This window comes from Vespula vulgaris, chromosome 4 (genome assembly GCF_905475345.1).
Source record: "Vespula vulgaris chromosome 4, iyVesVulg1.1, whole genome shotgun sequence".
Taxonomy (NCBI): domain Eukaryota; kingdom Metazoa; phylum Arthropoda; class Insecta; order Hymenoptera; family Vespidae; genus Vespula; species Vespula vulgaris.
The window spans coordinates 415,001-439,122 of record NC_066589.1 but is presented as its reverse complement, the minus strand read 5'-3'; the positions used below and the strand labels follow the sequence as shown (position 1 = coordinate 439,122).

Below are 24,122 nucleotides of genomic sequence, written 5' to 3'. Positions count from 1 at the left end.
TGCACGAGACACGGTGGGCGTGTATGAAAATAATCGTCGCAGGGAGCGATCGCGTGTGGGCCGCCTTTAATGTTCACCAAGGGAGAGAGACCGAGTAGACCCTTCTATCTCTCTCTCTCTCTCTCTTTCTCTCTGTCTCTGTCTCTGTCTCTGTCTCTGTCTTTCTTGTTCTTCTTCTCTTTTTCTTCTCTTTCCCTCTTCTTGAACGGCCCTTTCGAGAAACGGTTGACGAGCGGACCGCTAAAGAGCTCTCGCTCTCTTTCTCTCTTTCTTTCTTTCTCTTTCTTTCTCTTTCTTTCTTTCTTTCTCTCTTTCTCTCTTTTTCACTCTTTTCCTTTCCCTTTTTTTTTTTGCTTCTACGTCCGCGCCTCCTCGACATTGCAAATTATGCGTAAGGGGATCGTGCTGAGATCATCGTATTAAAGAACGTCCGAGAATGAAAGAGAAAGAGAGAGAGAGAGAGAGAGAGAGAGAGAGAGAGAGAGAGAGATCGTTATCTATGCGACGGATTAGACGTTTTCTTATGGAGAACGTCTTTAACGTATTTTCAAGTTGTTATAGACTCGGCAATAGAAAACTAGCCATATTAACGCTAGATTTACGAAACTTGTTAATCCGACGATTTTTTCGTTCTATAATTAAAGTTAAAGATTGTGTATAAATAATATTTATAGATCGATATTGTTAAGTATTATTTAAAGAAAAATTAATGTGAATATTATATTTAAATAAATAATTTTATATAATATTTTAATAAATCATTGTGAATATTATTAAATATTATTTTTAATATAAATTGTTATGGATATTATTAAATATTAGTTTTAATTATTTTCAAGTTAAATATTATTTTTATTTAACAATTTGTATCGATCCCATTGATTTAATAATATGAAGCACTGTTATTTAAAGTATATATTTTGTTAATATAACGGTTAGCAGTAAAAATAGTTACACGATAGAATACATAAAATGTAGTTTTAAATCTATTCGTGTTGATATGTGATTCATAAAGTAATTTTATTTGATATAACACTAAATTAACGAAATTTGTCAATCCGACGATTTTTACGTTTCATAATTAAAGTTAAAGGTTATATATAAATAGTGTATATGTGTATCTATATATATATATATATATATATATATATATATATATAAAGATATACTATTAAATATCTTTATTTATTTTTTAATAAGTATAGTTCATTAACATGACAAGTAGCAATAAAAATAGCTACGTAATAAAATAAGGAAAATTTAATGTTAAATCTACGCGCGTCGATGCGACTCGTCGATTAGTTTTATTGAATTTAACACTAGATTAACGGAATAATCAGTTAATTGCATTTCAAACTTTAAATTAGACAAATCATAAATGCATATTATTACTCGATAATTTATTCTGACTTTGATCGATGAGTAATGTAAATAAACTAACGCTATAACGAAAATATTGCATTTTGATACGCGACGAGTATTTAAAAAAAAATAAATACGCGATCGATGCACAACCAACGTGCAAATGTATTTACACACGATGAGAAATCATGAATATAATTTTATAATAACTAATCTTCGCTATGATTTGATTTGAGATAACGATATGATTTAATCTTATAAAGTAAAAAAAGAAAGTAACAAAAAAAAATAGATTAATAAATAAATAAAAAGAAAAACTCAAGCCACGTTTTAATGTATTCGTCAATATAACGGATTCCGAGCGAAGATAGATAACCGTATAACAAACATACACACTAATTACTCCACATGAGTTTGATATGATTCGTCTAGAAAACTTTTTTATCGTATTTCAAATCTCATTACATAAGTCTATTAAAAACTATAAAAGATATATTTATTCTTCTTATGAATAAAAGATTGAAAACAAAATTTCTCGTCGGTAATTCGGTGAACGAATAAGTTTCTTTTCTTCTTTTGTCGAAAAGAGAGAAAAAGAGAGGAAAAAAGAGAAAAAAAAAGAGAAAGGGAGATGGAGAAAGGGAAAAAAAAGGATTCGAAGTGACTCGTTAGAGTGGGAACTTTGTAACGTCGAATCGAAGGAATTTCGAAGAACGTACTCGGTCGTGCATGAATATTTGAGGGAGAGCATTCTATTCTATTCTTTTCCTTGCATTTCCAGAACCGTGTGTTCGCGCGCGAGCGCGCATATGTTCGTGCATTCATATGCATGCCGAGTATGCGCATCGCTACGAGAGAAGCAGAGATGTTTTCTGAAGAAGAAACGTCTGCCGAGTCGATGTCCCCCCTTATGCCACCCTCCTACCCTCCTACCCTCCCACTCTACCCTCCCACCCTCTGTCTCCGTCTGTCTCTGTCTCTCTGTTCAATTCCCTCACATTTCCTTCTAATCATCGCGCTTCACCAACCGAGAATTAACATAAGTGACGTCCGTATGGACGTGCTCGATATTCCTTCAAGATGATTATACAATGAACGATGATACGGCATTTATCGTCTGATGTATAAACGAAAATTAACCTGTATCTTATTTTCCCGACTTGTCATTCAAATCGACAAGTTGAAATATATCGCTTTTACATAGAATATTCTTAGATTACTTCGTTGGTAATGTATAATGGTTGATCGATGAGTTAACAATTATTATCATTTCTGATAGATTATATTTTTCTCATTTGATTTTTATTATATCGTATGTTAAAAGAAAGTTTGTTGGATTGTAAGAAAGATTTATTATATTCTAAGAAAAGAATTATTTTATTATATTATAATATTGTAAGAAAACTTTATTACATTATTATTGTATTATGAGAAAAGAAAAGAGAAAAGAAGAAAGTAGAAAGGAGACAAACATTGAAGATAACATTTTACAATTAAATATTTATTTATAGAATCCAATCACACGCGCGGGATAATAACGCGATCGTATCAAATATAGCAATAGTTATCGATTAACAAGCACGGGACTCACCGATATAGAATTACATCCTTATCAAATGCACGTTTATAATTACATCGACGCTCTCATTAAAGGTCGATTGCAAAGGGCTTCCCTATGGACGTACACACACGTAAACGTACACATACACTACATATATATATACATATACATACATACATACATACATACATACATACATACATACATATATATATATATTGTCAATAATGTAATTAGTTATAATTTCGATCTCAAATCCTGATGAGGGAAGAATCGATTAGTATATTCCAGCGATGATAATAACTAGTAGTACGATAATAGTTTAACAACTATGAAGTGAAATGGATTTAATAAGAAAAAGGAAAACAAATAAAAAAGAGAGAGAGAGAGAAAAAGAAAAAAGTATGTACATCGAGGAAAGGACAACGATTTCGATTGGTTTTCTATCATCGCGTTGTCATTTGAAACGTTCTGTACACCTACGTCGTACGTGTACACGTAGGTAGTACCGAACGTACTTATGCGAACCGGACAGCCTTGCCGTCAAGTATCGCTTCCACGAATACCAAGCGTCCCCATATACTCGCAACCGACGCAACGAGAGAACAGAAAAGAGGGAGAGAGACGGACAGAGAGAGAAACAGAAAGAGAGAAAAAGAAAGAGAGAGAGAGAGAGAGAGAGAAATATCGTTGGAAGATGTGAGGAAAGACAGAGAAGAAAGAAAAAGAAAGAGAGAGAGAGAGAGAGAAAGATATAGTCATGGTGATAAAGGAGTGAGAAAAAGAGAGAGGGGGACACCCTGCGATATTTCGCACGATCTCACACCAGACGAAAACAATTTCATCGAAAAATTTCTTCAACCTCGACCATCACCTTAAAGAAACCATGTCGGCCATTTTTGTGTCCCTTTTTTTCGTCTCCTTTTAAATGAAAATATTTTCTTTCTCTCGATAAATATTCGAATCGTTATTCAAACGGAATATAAGGGAGTATCTATATTTGATACGTTTGATTGTTTTTCTTTTTTTTTTTTTCTTGTTTTTCTTTATCAAACGAAATTACTTTCTCACGTTTGCTTAGAAAATGAAATTTTAGGCCGCGAAATAATCTCTCTCTCTCTCTTTCTCTCTCGTTCGCTCGCTCGTGTGCTCGACGAGAAATCTAATAAACGGCGCAATAAAAGTTTAGCCCGATGTCTCGTTGCTCTAACTAGCGTTATTCTTCGCGAAAATATCCTTTTATTTTTATTTTTATTATTTTTTTTTTTCATCTTCTCTCCCCTTCTTTTTCGCTTGCTTTTTATCCGACACGATAAAACGGTACGCGTCGTACGCGAAAGAGGGAAAGAGTAATTTCCGCCGGAAGTGTTCCCGGGCAATTTATATTTTTTCAAGCGGCCGACTAGTTTTATCCATTTCTCTATCTTGTTTATCTTTCACTATTTTTTTATTTATTTATTTTTTTTTTTTACTTTACTTTATTTCCTTTTTTTTTTTTACTTTTTTCCCCATGAGATCTATAAACATCTATACAATTATCGGACCAAGTGTTTTTCTATCTTTAAATTTGTTTGTTTCTTTCTTTCTTCCTTTTTTACCGATATAAAAATGAAACGCTCTATATGCGCGAAACTATAATTATTTTATTTATATTAACTGTCGTTCGAAAACGATTCGAATTGTTTTCGAATAGAGTGACTCAGAAATTAATAACCACGCGAGCTTGGTCGCGTCGCATTGGCAAGAGTTTCCGTTCACGTATGTAGACCGTAGCCTCGTTATTAAAATACGATCGAGAAGGCGTCCATTATAAATTCTCATCGAGTACGTTGACGATCCATTTGAAGAGACACTCTTCTCCCTTCTCGTCTACCTTCTCGTATGGACAAATTTTCAAATGGGGGAAAAATATTTGTCGAGAGGAAAGGAGAAACAAAAAAGAGAATAATTATCTTTCTCGAGTTAGTTTTGTTCAATCAGAAATTCCAATTTATTTTTCATACTTTCTTGATTTAGAAAATAAAGGAATAAAAATATGGAAAAAAGGAAAAAAATAGAGAGCAATTTTGAAATTTTTGTTCGAGAAGTAAAATTGACGTGAAAAAGAAACTTTAATTTATATAGATATAGGTACCTATATATAAAAATTCAAGTTTGTATTATTTGAAAAAATATATATATGTATGAATTTTAAAATCAATATTTATAATCAATTATTTAATTATTGTTTAATAATTATTTAATAATTTAATAATTATAATTAATTTAAAGTCGATAATTACATCTACAAATATTATATATAATATTTATATGTACATTATATATTATATATATCATGTATATGTATATATATATATATATATATATACATGAGATAGATATAAAGTCAGATACGTATGCAAGGGCGTGATATACGTACATATATACATACGTACATATTCACACACATACATGTGTATATATCTGAATTTAAAAATCATCAACGTTTCACGGAGCTCGACCATTCAGAGTGTCTTTCGCGCCTTTAATGAAGTACACAACACGCGATTCAGCGAAGGTGGAAGAGGAGGAGAAGGAGGTGAGGACGTAGGAGGAGGCGGAAGGCGATTCGTCAGCGTCGATTGCATTTACGACAGAGGAAACGCATAAATTCTTGCGTAATTAGATCGCGTCGAGCGTGAATATGCGTGTACCATGTTGATGATACGTACACATTTCTCTTCTTCACCTTTTCACGAATCTTCTTCTTTCTCTTTCTTTCTCTTTCTCTCTCTCTCTTTCTTCCTCTTTCTATCTATTTTTTTTCTCTCTTCATTTCTATCTCTGTCTTAACTCTTTCGATTGGTGATGCAAGATATCCAACGATGACCCGACGCTTACCATTTCTGTATGACCTTGATCGATACTTTAACAGGCAAGCAAATCGCAAATTCTCTCGTCGACAACAGGAGACAAACTAAAAAGGGAAACTTACGTAGGTGCACGCAATATTCCTTTCCCATTTGTTTGATTTCTTTTTTTTTCTTTTTAATTTTCTTTTTTCTTATTTTCCTTTTCGTTTCTTCCTTTTTCACTTTTCATTCGACTGTTACGTTCTAATAATAACGATAATAATAACAACGACATTAGTAATTACGTCGAGGCTATGATATACGATTTAACGTGCTAAAAGTTTTTTCTTCTTTTTCTTTTTCTTTTTTAAAGAGATTATTCGAGTAACTTCGATAGGCGCTAATGGAAAAGATCGATGGAATTAATTCCAACTTATCTTCTTACATTTTATAAATCACCTTCGTGATCTCATGTTGTCTCATGATGTATATACCAACTTTTTTATAGGATCTCTTTTCCGTAACGAGGAAATTTTTCTTTTTCTACTTGTTTTCTCCCTCTCTCTCCTTCTCTCTCTCTCTCTTTTTTTTTTTGTTTTATTTTGTAATTACGTTATCTCCCATCGATCGTAAAAAGTTCCAGAAGAAAAATGAACGATCGATTCGGTTACTCGGTAAAAATTTGATAGGGCCGAGATGAAATATAAAAATATAAACGTCAACTTTTATCTCGGTCGTTCTGGAATATGCGTTTGACAAAAACCGTGAGAAGAGTCAGTATAACGATTCTACCGTATCACATGGAATCCCTCGAAACGATATTGCAATTTACGACACGATTCACGCTGTATGAATCATTTCCCGGAATAAATAGATAAAACGATTGGGGAAGGGAATCGTTTGTGGATAAGATTGGATTTTTAAAAGTTATATATACACACATACACACACACACACATATATATATATCGAAAAAAAGATTAATTAGTCTATTTAAAAATATAAAAAAACAAAAGAAAAAGAAGAAGAAAAGAAAAATGTGCTCTTAATCATACCAAGTATTAATTACGAACGAACTCTCCACGCAGAATGGAGCTTGTTTGGCGTATGTAAATCTTCGGGACTACGATTACGTATTCCGCTTCTCTTTGAATATGAATGACATTATTATCGTTTCTCCTTGCTCTTTTATTAAGACCGAGAAACCGTTAGTCACGTATGTAAATCGGTCTGAGTACGCATGTCGAAAAGTGTTGGAAATGGATAATTACTGGACGAAGGAAAGACGAGGCCAAGACGGTACAACGATACGAGTCTATCCTTCTTTTTATGGGTCCATGACGCTCGTCGTTCGATGTCCTTGTTACAATTTTTTTTTCTTTTCCTTCTTCTTCTTCCTCTTCTTTTTTTTTTATTTCTCTTTTTCTTTTCCTTCTTTCTTTCAGGCTACTAATTAAAACGTAACCTTAGTTCTTATAAAAGGTAAATATATCTTAACTGATTATATTTCATTCGTTATCGATTTTAGAATGAAAAGGATAACAAGAAGAAAAATAACATGGAAATGAAAAAACATGAACGATAATAAATATATTCTCTATGATAATATCGACATTGATTCGACTTCAATACTAATCGACGTAGCTAAATTTATTTCTAATCCTTGGAATCCTAATCAAGAGACGTTCTCGTAGAATCGAAGAAGACAACGACACCTTGTTATTTATATCTCGTGTGAGAAAGAAAGAAAGAGAGAGAGAGAGAGAAAGAGAGAGAGAGAGAGAGAGAGTTATGCGATTGTCGTTGTGTATAGAAATGAGAAACAATAAGTGGAATTGAAAAGACGCAATTGATAACTTGAAGATAACAGTACATTCCCTTGTGTGAATCGAAAACGATTCAACAGACCGTGTGACCCGTCGATGGATTACATTTATATGATGGCCATGAAAATTACGTTTACATGATAATTATTTATCAGATAATTATGTATAACAATTATGATATTTTCAGTATATATCATGATCATGTTTCATTTACATAAAATATTATATATATTAAACACACACGTGGGCATTAATGTAACGCAATATTCAACGTGTTATATTTGCGGTTTTATTTGCCTCTCTCTCTCTCTCTCTCTCTCTCTCTCTCTCTCTTTCTCTCTCAGCTTCCTTTCGTAACTTCCTGTGGGATGACGGGTTAGACCGAGCGAATATCCGTGAGTGACACACGGTTTGGACAAACGCGTCTCACGCTACGATAATCATGAATTATTTTAAAGTTCGAGAATAAAACGAGAAGCTAAGCTAGTTAAAAGTTAACTATGTGGTTAGCTAGCTAGCTAGCTGGCACAACGAACTCTCCTACCACCTTGGAAAAATTTCACCGAGTGAAACCATCGGATTAAAGCCACGACGGCGAATCGACGACCTCTTTCTTATTTTTCTAAATAATTCTAACTACTCTTTTTCGAACGTTACTGTAAATAAATAACAATCGAATTACTATCGATTTATGAATTACGTCGACGAACGTTGGAAATATGGATCAGAAGAAGATTTATGTCTTTCGTTCATTTTCTTCTTTATTCTTTCTTTTTCTTTTTCTGCTCTTTTTTCGCATGAAATTTTCATTAAACACTTTCTCGTTCGAATTTTAATAGTCGAATTTGTCCCCCCCCCCCTTGATCGATCTATGATAATGAAATATATTGATAATAAAATTCTATTAAATAGCAAATAAAATCTGAACAAATTGTATCTCTTTTCTCATCTTTTCTTTTTTTGTTTTATTATCGACGTGATCTCGTCGCTTTTTAATTATACAATTATTCGATTTGGTCGTTTTAATTGAAATAAAAATTACTTTGATGAAAATTGAAATCAAAGGATTGAAAGAAAAAATTATAAGAAAAATATAGATATCTATTGCGTTTGATCAATGTCATATCTCAGCCACGTTTCAATTGAAATTTTAATAATAGTTGAATTGAATCGATCCATGTGAATTAAGTTAAATGAAAATTGAAATAAAATAATCTGACAAGTATTTGTCTTTTATCATTCTTTTTTCTTCTTTCTCTTCTACACTTTTTCTTATCTTTTCTTTTCACAGAAATTTAATCTCACCGCTCTTTCTCTGAAAATATTCATTACTACCAAGCGATTTCAATATTCTTGGAAATGAATCAATCACTATCCGCAAATTCGAATTTAAAATTCATTCGATTCTTTGATTGCGAGTAAATTATTAATTAATAAAGTCGTCGATAACGAAAATATTAGCTTATCGTAAAAATAAATGAAACTCGTAGAAAAGAAATGAGAAAAAGATAAAGGGGCTGAGGACGCGTTTAAAATGGTTACAAAGTGAACTCTCAGAAAGGCTCCTAGCTCTGTTTCGAATTTTATCTACGTCAAAAGGCGCCTCGGTGTCCCGAGTGTCGTTTTATGCACCGACCGGAAAAGAATATCGGTCTTGTTCTCTCGCTTTCTCGGTCGACGTTCATTAGTATTCCGAACGATGCGTTTCTAGTGGCCACCGAGAGTGATGTTGTCAGAGAACGAAAGAGAGAAATATATATATATATATAATATGTATTATATGTATATATATATGTATATATATATATATGTGTATATATATATATGTGTGTATATATGTACGTAGAAGCACGACTCGCGAACGAAATGGCACACCCAATCATAATTTTATTCCATATGCAAATGCATCGAAGCGCTACCTTAAAAGCAACCTAATGCCAAAAAAGAAAAGAGAAGAAAAGAAAAAAAAGAAAAAAGAAAAAGAAAAGAAGAGAAAAGAGATTAAGCTCAATATGATCGCAAGAGTGAGATACCATTTCACGCTCGTTTTCCTACCTTTCTCACAACACGCTATGCCTACCTTATTTTGATTCTACTTCCATTCGTAACATCATTTTATTCGAAGTAGGTCATGCATCTCGAAAAGAATATAATAAATAAAAAAGGATATTAAAGTAAGTAAGTAAGTAAGTAAGTAAGTAAAGTAAAGTAACTACCTGTTGTATCTATCTTTCATACGTAAGTATGTATCATCTTATAAATAATACGATTGAATGACCTCGAAAAAGATAAAATAAAATAAATGAATGAACGAATGAGTGACCTCGATGAAACATAATCGTAAAACTGTTTCGTTCGAGAAATTCACGAATCATCGAACGGTAGAATCCCAAAAGGATGCGCGTTACGCGCCGATAGAAATGAGCGAGGAAAAGCAGAGCATAAAATAGTCGAACGAGGGAACGCTACGCTTCGTGTCGATCAGAGAAAAGAAGAAGGAGGAGGAGGAGGAGGAGGAGGAGGAGGAGGAGGAGGAGGAGGAGGAAGAGGAGGAGGAAGAAAGAGGAAGAAAAGTAGAACGTCCCTCTTTTCGAGTCGCAACTCATCGCTAACTCGCGGTTAGTTCGTTTTAACATCATCGCTCTCTTGTTATTCTTAATAAATCAGATTCCACTCTCTTCTATATCGAGGGAGCATCGATTAAAACGTATTACACGCTTATTCCATCGAGAGAGCAATGGACCGAACAAGACCGCGTACAGCAGCGTCTTCTACTTGTAATATCGTTGACACGATAATCACGATCCTTTATATCTCTCGATTGAAACGACGAATTCTTTAATGAATCGTAACGAACATGATGTTTATTCTCTTTCGTTAAGGATGATTTAATTCGAGATCTCTTTGAGATGGTTTATTTTGAAATTAAAAATAAAGAAAAAAAAAAAAGAGAAACGCAGACGAGAAAAAGGACAAAGAAGGAAGGGACGCAAATCCTGACAAAGGAAATTGTTATACCTGAAAAAAAAAGGAAAGAGAAAGAAAAAAACAGAGAATATAAAGAAGAAATAACGAAGAGAAATTACAAGAAAAGAAGAAAGAAAGAAAGAATACAAAGTTAATTTCTCGTGTAGGATTATCTGGAAAATAACTCACCCCGTATCACCGATGTAATCCAACATACGTATCTTCAGCATCTCGTACAAATATCGGTACTATATCCAAGTGTGCGTTCGTGTGCGCTAGCTATGCACAAGTAGTATTTTGATATCACGTATGGGGTCCCACCAGACAGAAAGAGAAAGAGAAAGAGAAAGAGAAAGAGAAAGAGAGAGAGAGAGAGAGAGAAAGAAGGAGAGCAAGAATCGATCTTAATCTCGAATTCGATGGAAGTCGAGAGGTCTCTTCACGAAGGTCTCTTTCTATATCACCAACTCCGAGTTCGAGTCTAATACTCGAGAAATCAAACGGTACAACGTCCCCGATGCGGTGCGCGCGCGAATCGAGTCAGGAATCGAAAAGGTGCGCGGGGCACGTAACGTGACTCACGTTCGTGATAGTAGACCCACTGTGTTGGTTCTCCACTGCGTGGTTCACGATCTGCCCGATAACGTTATCGAGAACGGCCCGTCTTTTTCACCGTTTCTCCCTTATCTACACGACGAGAGCTTCGACTTATTACTTTTCCTTGATTCAAGAGAAGTTGGTAAGAGGAGGTGGAGGTAGGTGGAGGTGGAGGTAGAGGTAGAGGTAAAGGAGGTGGAGGTGAAGGAGGTGGTGATGGTGATGGAGGTAGACGGTAGGCGGATCAGTCGGCATTTCGCGGCTTCCTTTTCAAGTTCGACGGCCTCTCCTACCTATTCCTCACTCTCTTTCTCTCTATGCAATCTAACTATGCAATCTTACTACTACTACGTATTCGTCTTAGAAATTTCGAACTTTTGATTCAAGAAAATAACGTTATCCCTTCTTCATTCTCAATTTGCGATGTTTTTCTATCCACATTTCTCTCTCTCTCTCTCTCTCTCTCTCTTTTTTTCTTTTCGTGCAATTTAACAGGATATACAGTAATCGAGTACGTTATCTACAAATTTGTACTTCCAGATTGAAGAGAAATATATCCAATTATCGTTCGCCTCGTTACTCAGATATATAGAGATAGAGATAGACAGATAGAGATATAAAGAGAAAGAGATGATCTCCTTTCTTTATCTTGTCTTTCTTTCTTTCCTTTTTTTTTCTTTTTTCTTTTTTCATCTATCAACCAACCATCCACGAGTCCACGATCTGGGGGGTAAGTTCATCGGTCGAGAACGCGTCGCGGCTCATTACGTCTTTCGTCGAATCGCGTCCCTCGATTAGCAGCCGGCTATCCAGCCTGAGATACATCGGTATACCGTTATCGTTTGCGATCGATTAACTCCCCTGATGCATTTCTTCGTTGGTAGCGTATAGCGGACGATCGCGTCGGCAAACGATCGCGGAAGAAGGAGCTTTTTCGCGGGGCTCCAATCGCTCGTTTACTCGATCACGAGATCCACATGGGAAATCTGGCGCATCGTCTTAGTTGCTCTCTCTCTCTCTCTCTCTCTCTCTCTCTCTCTGTCTATCTGTCTATCTGTCTCTGTCTCTCTTTCTACCTCTCTATCTCTCTCTTTGTCTCTCTTTTTCTTTCTTTCTTGGCTACCCGTATAACTTCCTTCTTTTTCCTCCTTTTTTTCTAAAGAGTCTCCTTATCGAAAGAGTCTAAACGAGTTCTCCTTTCTCAATGAAGAGTCTCGATGTCGAGTGTTAGTGGACAATTTTTGCCTTTCATCGATTTCCCTCGTCGTCACTCGAATGACTCGACTTCTTTCTCTTTCTCTCTCTTTCCCTTTATCTCTATCTCTCTCTCTCTCTCTTTATCTCTACCTCTTTTTCTCTCTCATTTATTTAATCAACTTTTTCTATCTCTCTTTCTCTCTCTTTTTTATCGATCACGATTCACGCATGTATCTTTCCAGAAGATCGAGACGGACTAACTCGAAACACTTCCGCGTTGATCGTACAGTTAACTGTCACTGTTAATCGTTAATCGTTACTACTAAAGATAAAACGTATCGTTCAAATGACTATACGAGAGAAAGGAACAGAAAGAAAGAAGGAAAGAAAGAAAGAAAGAAAACACGAAAAAAAAAAAGAGAAAAAATAAAGGAGTCTGTTTACACCGAAGCCTCGAGAAATATCCTTGTTCCTGTTCATTCGTTAGGTACCTCGTAAAGATGTTTTTCTCTCTCCGTAATCTCACATTATCAGCTTTCCTCTTTTTCCAAGTGAATTTGTAAAAGAGTTAAGCTGACGACGATCGATCGAAAACGAGCTCGATCGATTGCAAGCAACCGAGAAAGATAGACCGCGACGTGACGACGCATCCAAGTGGCGGAGGACTGTTTTAGTGCTTGCTTGCTCGATGCATCGCCACTGCCACTCGGTTCCACCACTCTTTTTCTTTCTCTCTCTTTCTCCACGAATCCTCCTTGTCCTCCTTCACCACCACCACCACCACCAACACCAACACCACCTCCACCTCCACCTCCACCTCCAACTCTTCCTTCTTCACGTTCACCTCCTCCGGTCGCGTCGAGAGCACGCTCGCGAGACGAGTGGAGGGGCCTCTCGTGCGTGCGTACGCGCGAAACACGAGCCCTCTACGAACATTTTTTATTTTTTATTTTATTTTTTTTTCTTTTCTTCTTCTTCTTACTCCTTCTCTCTCTTTTTCTCTCGATCTAGTCAAACGCTCCGATAATCTTTCGGGAAAATGGAAAATCGCTTCTCCCGCTAATGGTTCGCCAAGCTAATCCTCAGATATTCTTCGAAATTTGCATTTCTTGTTTTCTTTCTTTTTGTTTTTTTTTTTTTGTTTTTTATTTCTTTACTTCTTTTTTCTTTTTGTTTTTTTTTTTTAATATTTCATTTGCAATCTTAGATAAACGATCGACGTGTCGTTCACATTAACGCGTCGAAGAGATTTATGTTATATCTTGTAATGTTTTTGGTGGCTCGAAGGTACGGTGTCTTTGTCTTTTTTTTTTTTCTTTTCTTTCTTGAATTAAGTCTTAACTTTCTTCTTAGATAATGAAATTTTGATGAGTTAAGTGTCATAAAAAGAAATAGAGTCCGTAAAATTGATGAAAAATTGTTGATAATAATAGTTTGTTTAACCTTTTGCCCTATAACATCGCAGTAATATTTCTTTTTAGAACTTTTGTTTCACTTCTGATATGACGTTTCATTTATTTGATAAAACCAATAAAAAATAGTTTTAAGGAAATTTATTTTCGAAGGAAATACGTATGCGCATACGTAAATATCGTAGAAGCTAGTGATCTTGAGAGGTCTTCGAAATTTGCATGTTTTTCTTTTTTAATTTTTTTTTTTTTTTTTTCAATTTTACGAAGAAAGTATGGTTGACATGTCGTTGATTAAAACGATGATCGTCGGAAGAAATTCATGTTATATATTAAATAAAATTTTCGATAAATTAAAAATATGGTGAAAATTTGTTCTTCGTATTTTTCAAATTAGATCTTAATAATGAAATTGTAATCTTTTAAATGTCACAAGAGAAATCTTAAAAATGATTAAATAGAGTCCGTAAAATTGATGAAAAATTGTAGGTAATAATAATTTATTTAACTCTTTGCTCTATAACATCGCAATATTATTTCTTTTTAGAACTTCTAACAACTTCTGATATGACATTTCATTTATTTGATAAAACGAATAAAAAATAGTTTTAAGGAAAACTTACTCTCGAAGGAAATTTGTATGTACATACGTAAATATCGCAGAAGCTAGTAATCTTGAGATACCTTCGAAATTTGCATGTTTTTCTTTTTTAATTTTTCCTTTTCAATTTTACATGTCGTTTTTAACATGTCGTTGATTAAAACGATGATTGCCAGAAGAAATTTATCTTATATATTAAATAAACTTTTCGGTAGATTAAAGATACGATGAATTCGTTTTTCATATTTTCCGAATTAAATCTTAATAATGAAATTGTAATATTTTAAATATCACAAAAGAAATCTTAAGAACGATTCGATAAAGTTTGCAAAATCGTCGAAAAATCGTAGATCCTAATTTATTTAATTCTTCGCACTATGATATGATGATATTATTTCTTTTTAGAATTTTCGACAGAATTCTGTCGTACCATTTCACTTATTTAATAAAAAGAAAAAAAGTGAATAAAAAATAATTTTACGGAAAAATTACTTTCATAGTATATATGTATGTATATACGTGAGTATTGCATACGTCAGTGATTTTGAGATAGCTTTGATATTTGCGTCGTTCTGTTCCTTTTTTTTAATTTCTCTTTTTCAATTTCACACAGAAAGTATGATGTTGACATGTTGTTGATTAAAACGATGGATCGCCAAAAGAGAATTATTTTATATCTTAAATAATATTTTTTCTGAATTAAAGATATATTGAATATATTTGTCATATTTTTTCAATTAAATCTTAATTTATTTTGTTAAATAATAAAATTTAAATCATCTAAATGTCACAAATGGAATCTTGAAAACTATTGAATAAAGTTGACAAAAGTTTGAACAAAATTTATAAAAGATTGTAGGTAATAATAATTTGTTCAATTCCTCGTACAACTATGTCGTAATACTATTTCATTCTAAAACTTTTGATTCAACTCTGACATTTCATTTATTTAATAAAACAAATGAATGAAAAATAGTTTTATGAAAAAGTTACTTTCAAAGGATACACGTACGTATATATTCATGTCTGTACGTGAATACGAACAAAAAATTAAATTACGGTTCACCGAGAATGAACAAGAAAAGTAATTATAATACTTATAAAAAATTAGGTTTAATATAGAAATCTAAATATTCAAAGAATTCTTAAAATTAAATATTTCAACAATTGCGCATGTATATGTATACCTACGTGATACGACGAAACCTTAAAAAAGAAAAACCACAGAAAACAAAAAAAAGGAAAGCAAAACGAAAAAATTCAAATCCAAATAAGATGAAAATAATTAAAACGACGATAGTTAATAATACAAATTTTGCAAAATATTAATATCTTCAAAAATATGACTGCGATTATACGAGGTCGAAAACGTGTTCGCGATATTATCGGATCGTAATTAAATTCTCTTTTCGAGTGTTGAAGGAAAAAAAGGATAAAGAAAGATTAAAGGAAGAAAGAAAATGGCTGACTGAATCTTGACGATAAAGAAAGGAAGGAAGGAAGGAAGGAAGGAAGGAAGGAAGATAGGAAGAAAGAAAGGAAAGAAAAGAAAAGAAAAAGGACAGATAAGAAAAAAGGGGGGAAAAATTCAAAAGAAAAGAAAACGGAAAAGAAAAAAAAAAAAGAAAGAAAAGGAAAGAGATGAGATGAGATGTTGCTCGGTAGGAAAGAGCATGGATAGGTCTTACGGTTGAGACGTGGTTATCCAGAGGTTGGCTCGTTTCTCGAAGGAACTAGTATTATAGAGGAGGAAAATCGTCGAGGCTCGTGCCGTACGCTTCCTACGTATTTTTCTCTCTCTTTCTCTCTCGCTATCTTCTTCCCTCTTTCTTTCTTTTTCCCTCTCGCGAAAAGTGCAACGAGTCGAGCAACTTTACGATCTCACCACGACTTTGCTTCGTTACCTCAGCGTTCGTTGAAAGAGAGCCACAAAATGGCTCTCTCTCTCTCTCTCTCTCTCTCTCTCTCTCTTTCCTTCTTTCTTTCTCACTTTCTATCTCTGTCTCTCATTCTCTCGGTATTTCTCATTTTCACGGAGAATCCGAACGAAACGAGACAACTCGAGTTTCAGTTCCGTCCAAGAGTTTCCTCTTTTTTCTTTCCTTTTATTTCTTTCAAAAAAAAAAAAAAGAGAGACAAAGAAGAACAAAAAAAAAACAAATCAAACAGACAAAAAAGAAAGCTGTGAGAAATTTATTTCTCCTTCCGTTCATATTTCATTTAGGAAGAGAATATCTTCTCTTATTTTCTTTCATTCTTTTTATTTTATTTTATTTTACTTTATTATTATTATTATTTTCTTTTTTTTTTTTTGAAGAATCGACCTCTTTCAAACATCTCATGTATTTTTTCTCGACGATACGTCACGTAGGTTCTTATTCTTTCTTCTATTATTTGAGTTAAAAGAAGAAAATACAGGTGACACGTATGATCGTGAATTTTTGGGTGATAAGTAATCGAGTATAAGGTATCGATAACTCGAGAATGCACTTATCTAAGAAAGCTCGTGGCTTTAAGAATAAAAGGAGCTACTCTGCCCAATCCGTGAGTATGTATTATCTTTTAGATTTTCTCTTGTGTTGTCCCACTCCAATGAGAGCCTTCTTCTTCTTCTCATATCTCTCGTTGAATATAAAAAGGTCATTGTGCTATTGGTCAATAAACTTACTCTTATAATATGATAAAAGAATAAACGAAAGAAAAAGAAACAAGAAAACTAACGAAGAAACATGACACCTGTTATTATAGATATCCACGTTTGTGTATATAAAACCAACCGATATTATTCTACTATTTAAAATGAAAATACTCATACAGTCGTAGAGTCAACTACGGACCGCAATTTCCCTAGAATTTTAAAATGTAAATTTATCTCGAGGTATGTTTAACCATGGAGAGTAGGGATTCTTGCGTGCGAGCATGGAACCTATGAAAAAATAAATCCACTCGTTCAAGAAACATACGTTGGCTATCTTTTCTTTTTTTTTTTCTTTTTCTTTTTTTTCTTATATATATATATATATACATATACATATATATAATATATATTTATAATATGTAATATATTTTATAAATATATTTCATAATTAATATATTATTTTGTCTTCGAATTGTTATGTCGTTACAGCTAACATAAACCAAGATACGAATATTTGTTTGTAGAATCCCTCGGGAAGCCACAAGAAGATAAGCTCTTCAGGAAGTTACGTATGTGTGTATCAAGTACCTACAGACTGTTCTTTCTTTTCGGTTAGCTAACAAACGGTTAGTTCGGTTAGTTTGGTTAATGTAAATAATGATTATTGTTCTTTTTAATCGTCCTGAAATACATCTTATCTTTTCTTTCTTTTTCGATCGTTATCTTTTGTCAACATATATATGTATATATATGTATATAAATCTGTATTAAATTTCATGTAAGCCAAAAAACATTTTTCTTCCTTTTTTTCCTTATGTTTCAAAGTAGAATTAATTTTATTAATGTTATATATTTCTTTATTAATCAATGTAACTTAATAACGTTAATCAAAGTAATATGAATTTTTAAAAAATTTTTTGAAAATATAAATATATAATATATATAAATATCTAATTCATATACACAAATTTATATTATATATATTTATATATATATACTTTTTAAATTATATATCATATACATATATATATATATAAATTATATTTAATATAATAATAATATCAATACAAGCAACATCACAACTTTTTCTTTATATCATATAATTCTCACATAAAAATTGAGCTATAAAACAAAGTAAAGAGCTATAAAAAAATATTATTAAAAAAAAGAAAAAGAAAAAGAAAAGAAAAGAAAAGAAGAAAGAAAGAAAGAAAGAAAAATGTTTCGGACACTGTAATAATTCAACTGTCTTTTATATTCTTATTTTTTTCTTAGGTAGGAGAAAAGCAAAATTTAAAAAAAAAAGTAAAATTTCTCTCTCTCTCTCTCTCTCTCTCTCTCTCTCTCTCTTTCTACATACGACAAGGAAGAATTTACATTACTATAAATGTTATGGTAAAGCGCGGAACGATTATTTCCCCTTCACGCATAGCATCTTCGACGGAAATCTTATCGTAAACGCCAGCGAGTCGTTAAAAATTTTATTGTCGCCCGCCCGTGCAAATCCAACAACAACGCTTGGACGAATGAGTCTCTGAGCAGTGGCTCGTTAAATTCTTCTAAATACAACGTCGTTGTCGTCGTGTCGTCGCTGTCGTTGTCGTTGTCGTTGTCGTTGTTGTCGTTGTCGTCGGTCCGTCGATGAAAATAATGGCAATAAACTTTTCAAACTCGTCGACGTAACCCTTTGTTTTTTTTTGCTCTCTCTCTCTCTCTGTCTCTCTCCCTTTTTCTTCTTATTCTTACCTTTTTTTCTTCCTTTTCCTGAATTTCTATCTTACTGTATAATTAGTTTTATCTTGAATACAACGTACTAACGTAATTACATTGTTAATTAGTACCATGTCTCTATCATGAAAAGTACAAAATATTAACAACCGTTCAAAGAAACATTTCTATCAATAAGGTTCATGATTAAAATTAATTTCCTAAAAAAAAAAAAAAATAAATAAAAAATAAAAAGAAAGGGGGGAAAAAAGAAATCAAGTACGCGATGAAAATACTTACAGGATAATTATTATCCTTCTTTTCGTTTTTTCTGACAAAGGGGTGAGGTCGAAAAAGAACGAGAGAAATAAGAGAAGAAAAAGAGAACAAAATAAAAAAGAAAAAAAAAAGAAAATGTAAAAAAGAAAAGGAAGGAATGGATCAAATGGAAAGTTTCGTAGTGGACGACGGTCTTCTTCCCTCTTATTCCAGAGGGGACTCCACAGGGGATATTAAAAAAGGGAGGAAGCCTTAAATATTCGAGCAACCCTTCTCTGAAGTAGAATCTTTCACCCTCCCTCTAGACAGACTAAGTTTCTTCGACCGTATCGGTGAGCTCTCTCTCTCTCTCTCTGTGAAGTAGGCCGCTATCTTGATCGAAAGATCGACGAGAAAAAAAAATAGTGGAAAGAAATGCTCTTACAAACGACCCCCATGCTTTTTCTATGAGGGTACTTCGCAGACGTCGACGATCGTATCTCCTTTCGATTACACGTCTCGTTTCGATCTTTGTCACATCATCGAGTACCTATACACTTTCTTTCTTTTCTCTTCTTCTTCCTCTTCTATTTTTATGTGTGTGTATGTGTGTGTGTGTGTGTACTTCCTTCTAACAAACGTTTAACACCTACCGACTAATTGTACTTACGATAGTCCCAATGAAATAACAGCTGTTCTGAACACGCACGAGATCACACGCTCTTCGATCTAACAATAAGATAAAGATCGACACGTGCGAATTAAATCTTGATCTGCGAATACTTACGAAACATTGAATTTGATTACTAAACGTGAAATAAAATGAATCCGGCGATTAATCTGTCCGTTTAAATTATCGACGATCGAAAAACGGAATCGAATAATCTGACTAATTTCTCTTCAAGAATTATCTGTTATCGACGCGATCTTAAATAATGTTCAAACTTTACCTAGTTCTCAAAGCTTCTGACAAAAGAATGATACGGGTAAACCTTCTCGTTAAAATCGAATATCTCGTTAATTAAAGGAAGAACTGGTAAAACGAAAACTAAATCTCTCGTTCGAATTAGGATGAAAAGAATGTAACGACGGGAAAGATAGTAAAGGTAAAGGAAAAGGAAACAAAAGGAATAAATAAAAAAAAAAAAGAGAAGAAAAAGCTTTCGTTAGGAAAAAAATCGAACGTTTCAGGGTAGCAGTAGTAACCCCTTTTCGAATGGAATCCTTTCGAAAGATTCAATTAACTAACTTCGAGGGGGAGGTTCAAAGGTGGTGGAAGTTTACGTTCAAGGGGTTGAGAGGATACACGTCTGAATGAAAGAAGAGGGATGCGTTTGAAGCAGAGAGAGAGAGAGAGAGAAAGAATAGTCAATCACGAGAACGTTGGTTCATTTTTTCCACTCGTTTGTCCATTGTAAAGACGAGAATAAATGTTGGTAGTGGTGGTGATGATGGTGATGGTAGTAATGGTTTATGGTGTTGGTGATAGTGTTTGTGAGAGAGGGCTGGATGTAGAAAAAAAAAAAGAGAGAAGAAAAAGGGGAGGAGGAGGGTAGTAGTAAATTTAGCAGAATTATCTTCGATGGCACCCCGTCGTCGAGCGATCATTAATCCTTGTCCAAGAGTTACCCAGAAATTCCTTTCGAGCGAGCAAATGTTGTGGACGTTAGAACCTTTATCAATTTTATCGTGGAAAACTTTCGCGTAGCTTACGAACTAAAACAAGTTTAAACGTGGTAAACATTCGATGAGTTTCGTGCCAGCGTAAACATTTTATCGTTCTTACGTGTAGGAAAGGAATAGCTTTGTACTCGAAAAATCAAATTTACGAGCTCTTTTCGTTTACGGTTCTGTAAACAGAAGAATTTGATACTTCAGAAAGTTATCACGAAAATGATTCGATATCGACGCAATCTCGATGATAGAATTTCTTTCTTAGCGATTCACTTCAAAGCAACGAAAAAAAAAAAAGGAAATAAAGAGTAAGAGAGTAAGAGAGTAAAAGAGAAAGAGAGAGAGAGAGAGAGAGAGAGATAGAAAATCATCCCGAAGGGAGTCCCCAGCTTCCGTAGCGCATCCGTTCCCATCTCAAGGTCATCTCCGTTCCTCCATCTCTTCGTGTCCGGCCTACTTATCGGGCAGCAGTACCACGACGACGAATTATTGCGTAATCCACGTGTTACCTCCTGGTACAACTAATTTGTTGCTCAACGAGTTCACCACCTCCATCTCCACCTCCATCTCCACCACCTCCTCCTCCTCCTCTTCCTCCTCTTCATTCTCCTCCTCCTCTTTGTTAGTCGGCTCGATGCTGATCTCGATCGTGTTCCGGAATGAGGATGTCCTCTCTCTCTCTCTCTCTCTCTCTCTCTCTCTCTTTCCCTTCCTTCTCTACTAACCCTCTTTCACGATGAACCGATCCTCTTGCTTCCCCACCCTTAATATAATCTATATCATATTAAAAAAAAAAATCGTATATAAACTAATGGGGATGGCATTGAGAGGATACGACAACGTACGTAAAACGACCACTTGTCTCTCTCTCTCTCTCTCTCTCTCTCTCTCTTTTAATTCGTCGAGAACCCTGTGCAAACTCGTGGTTGATAGAATGAGAGAAAAAAATAAAATAAAAAATAAAAAAAAAGTGTTAAGCGAGTGGAAATCTGATAGAGATCGTGTGGGACGATCTACAGCACCGTTTTGCGGTTTACCACGAGCAACCATCGATTTTTCAAACCTATCGATTTACCTACGATATCGCTATCGATCAATAATATAGGGTAGCTCAGCGAATGGAAAAACTTTTCCGTGCGTAAACAATAGCTGTGGCGTATGTTACGTTTCAAATAAAAAATTCATCGATTGCCTTTCATTATTTTTTACAAACACTGCTATTTTAATAGTTATATCTATAGAAAATTGGTACCGCGTGAATAATTATTTTGTAGTGTTCTTTATTCTTGCGCACGTTACTTCCCATATAAAAATTTGATGATTCTCTTTATATCAGATTTTTGTTTTTTTTCCTATACTGATGTTTTAGTATATAAAAAAAGAATGTACAACCACGTACAAAATCATTCCGTTATATATTACTTTCTAAATAAATAATCAAATTCTTTTCAACAATTTTTTACGAGCACAAATATTTCAGTATAAACAAAATATATATATATATATATTCACAGTGTAGGTAATCATTCCAACGTACGTTATTTTCTAAAATAAAAATCCGTCGATTCTCTTTGCGTCAGTTCCCCTTTTTTTTTCTTTTTTACGAACACAAATATTTCAGTACATATAAAAAAAAGAAATTTCACAGTGTAAACAATCATTCTAGCGTACGTTATTTTCTAAATAGAAATTCGTCGATTCTTTTTCGCTAGTTTTCTACAAAAACAAGTATATTTGTCTATAGCAATGGGACAATGGGGACTGAACTAGTTTGATTTTTTTTTTTTTTTCTTTCACTTCTACAACTCTCAATAATTCTTTCTCTCTCTTTCTCTCTTTGTCTCTCTCTTTCTCTCTCTCTCTTTCTCTCTCTCTCTCTCTCTCTTTCAACAGGTTAGACGAAACGACGAGGAGTAAGCGGCCGAGCACTTGTTGAATGAAATGCATATCCATCGTACACAAGCTCGTTCTTCGTTGCCTTTTATTCGTATAGAAAAGGGGGTATATTGTTTTCCTTCCTACGCCGATGAAATCTCGATCCAGCAATGCATCTCTATTTCTCTCTCTCTCTCTCTCTCTTTCTCTCTCTCCCTGTCTCTCTGTCTCTCTTCCTCTACATCGATCGTATGTAGATACATATGTACGTGCAAATCCTACGTAAACTATGGAGAGGTTTCGTAAAATAATAATCCAACGTTTATTTATCGGACGTTGAATCCTTCTCGTTACGTCGATAAATGTTTTCTTTAAAAAAAAAAAGAAAAAAAAAACAAATAAAAAAAACCAACAAACAATTGAAAAAAGAAAGAATAAAATACATATATATATATATATATATTTATATGCGTGTGTGTGTGTGTGTGTGTATACACATATACAAGTATATAAGAGAAAGCAAAAGTAAAATAATACAAGTGAAACGAAAAGTTATTTAAACGGGTTGAAAGGAATTGAAACGAGGGGGAAAGTTTCAATATAAAATCCGAACTTACAAGTTGATTTCAATTCAAAAAGAGAATATGATTACTATACTATGAACCAAGAAAATAGGGAAACTTGAAGTTTCACGTAAATCCTATAATAAAATGGCACAAAGGTTCCCTCTCTCTCTCTCTCTCTCTCTCTCTCTCTCTCTTTTCTGTCTTTTTCTCTATCTTGTCCCTATACTTTAAGTTATCCTACATTCGAGCACTTTCTTCATTGTCCTCCGTACAACGTAATGAACGGTCTTGCTCACCTAATTGCAAGGAACAAGCTCTTACGGGGATTACGATTTTCCTATATACTTTAAAAACGTTACACCAGCGTTTGCTTTCCTACGACGAACTACCCACGATTACGTATGTAACTATGAAATGAAAAAGCAGAAAAAATAAAAAGAATTAGAAAAAGACGGAATGAACAAACTTTAAATTCCACTGTAGTCCTTTTTTCTGTAACGATTTATTATCTCTTTCTCTCGCTCTCATTCCGTCCATTTCGATATTTTCAAAATTACGAAATATAATTCGTGAGGATACATAAAGAAAAATTAAATTGACAAATTCATCGTAAAATTTGTTTTCTTTTTTTAACGATCGTTACTTCGAATATATCTCGAATATATTGGACACGATCGATATAATTTTTATTAAATTTTAATCTATCAATAAATAAGATAACAAAACGTATGTATCTAATTCACGACATATGTATTAACATATGCGTATTAATACGTCACTTTTAATCATATTGTACAGACTATTCGGTTAATGTTTCTTACTTCTTTTTCATAACTTACAATCAATATCTTGAAATGTAACGATGTAACCTGTCCATCTATCTATATACCTTTCATAGAATAAAAAAATAAAATTTTCTAAAAACATGTTAGGAGGATAGATCGAATGAAAACGAGCATTGTGTAAACTTAGATAACGTCGGTTACGAGGCGATAGTGCGTTACGAGTTCGGTAGCATCGTTGATTATAGATCACGATTTCATTATATACTCG

The 24,122-nt window shown here is 33.7% G+C and overlaps 1 protein-coding gene across 3 annotated transcripts in view; it reads right to left on the bottom strand.

Annotated features, from left to right (window-relative positions):
- LOC127063045 (rap1 GTPase-activating protein 1-like) overlaps positions 1 to 24,122 on the bottom strand; it is a 117,264-nt gene that overhangs the window by 81,270 nt on the left and 11,872 nt on the right. The window contains exons 1-2 of one of the 3 annotated variants that reach the window (XM_050992279.1): positions 12,833 to 14,096; positions 10,737 to 10,826 (exon numbers count right to left, since the gene is read on the bottom strand). The exons of the other annotated variants lie outside the window; for them this stretch is intronic. Coding sequence (XP_050848236.1) covers positions 10,737 to 10,777 — 41 coding nt within the window. The 5' untranslated portion in view covers positions 10,778 to 10,826; positions 12,833 to 14,096. Of the gene's footprint in view, positions 1 to 10,736; positions 10,827 to 12,832; positions 14,097 to 24,122 lie in introns of those variants that run through there. 3 annotated transcript variants of the gene reach the window in all.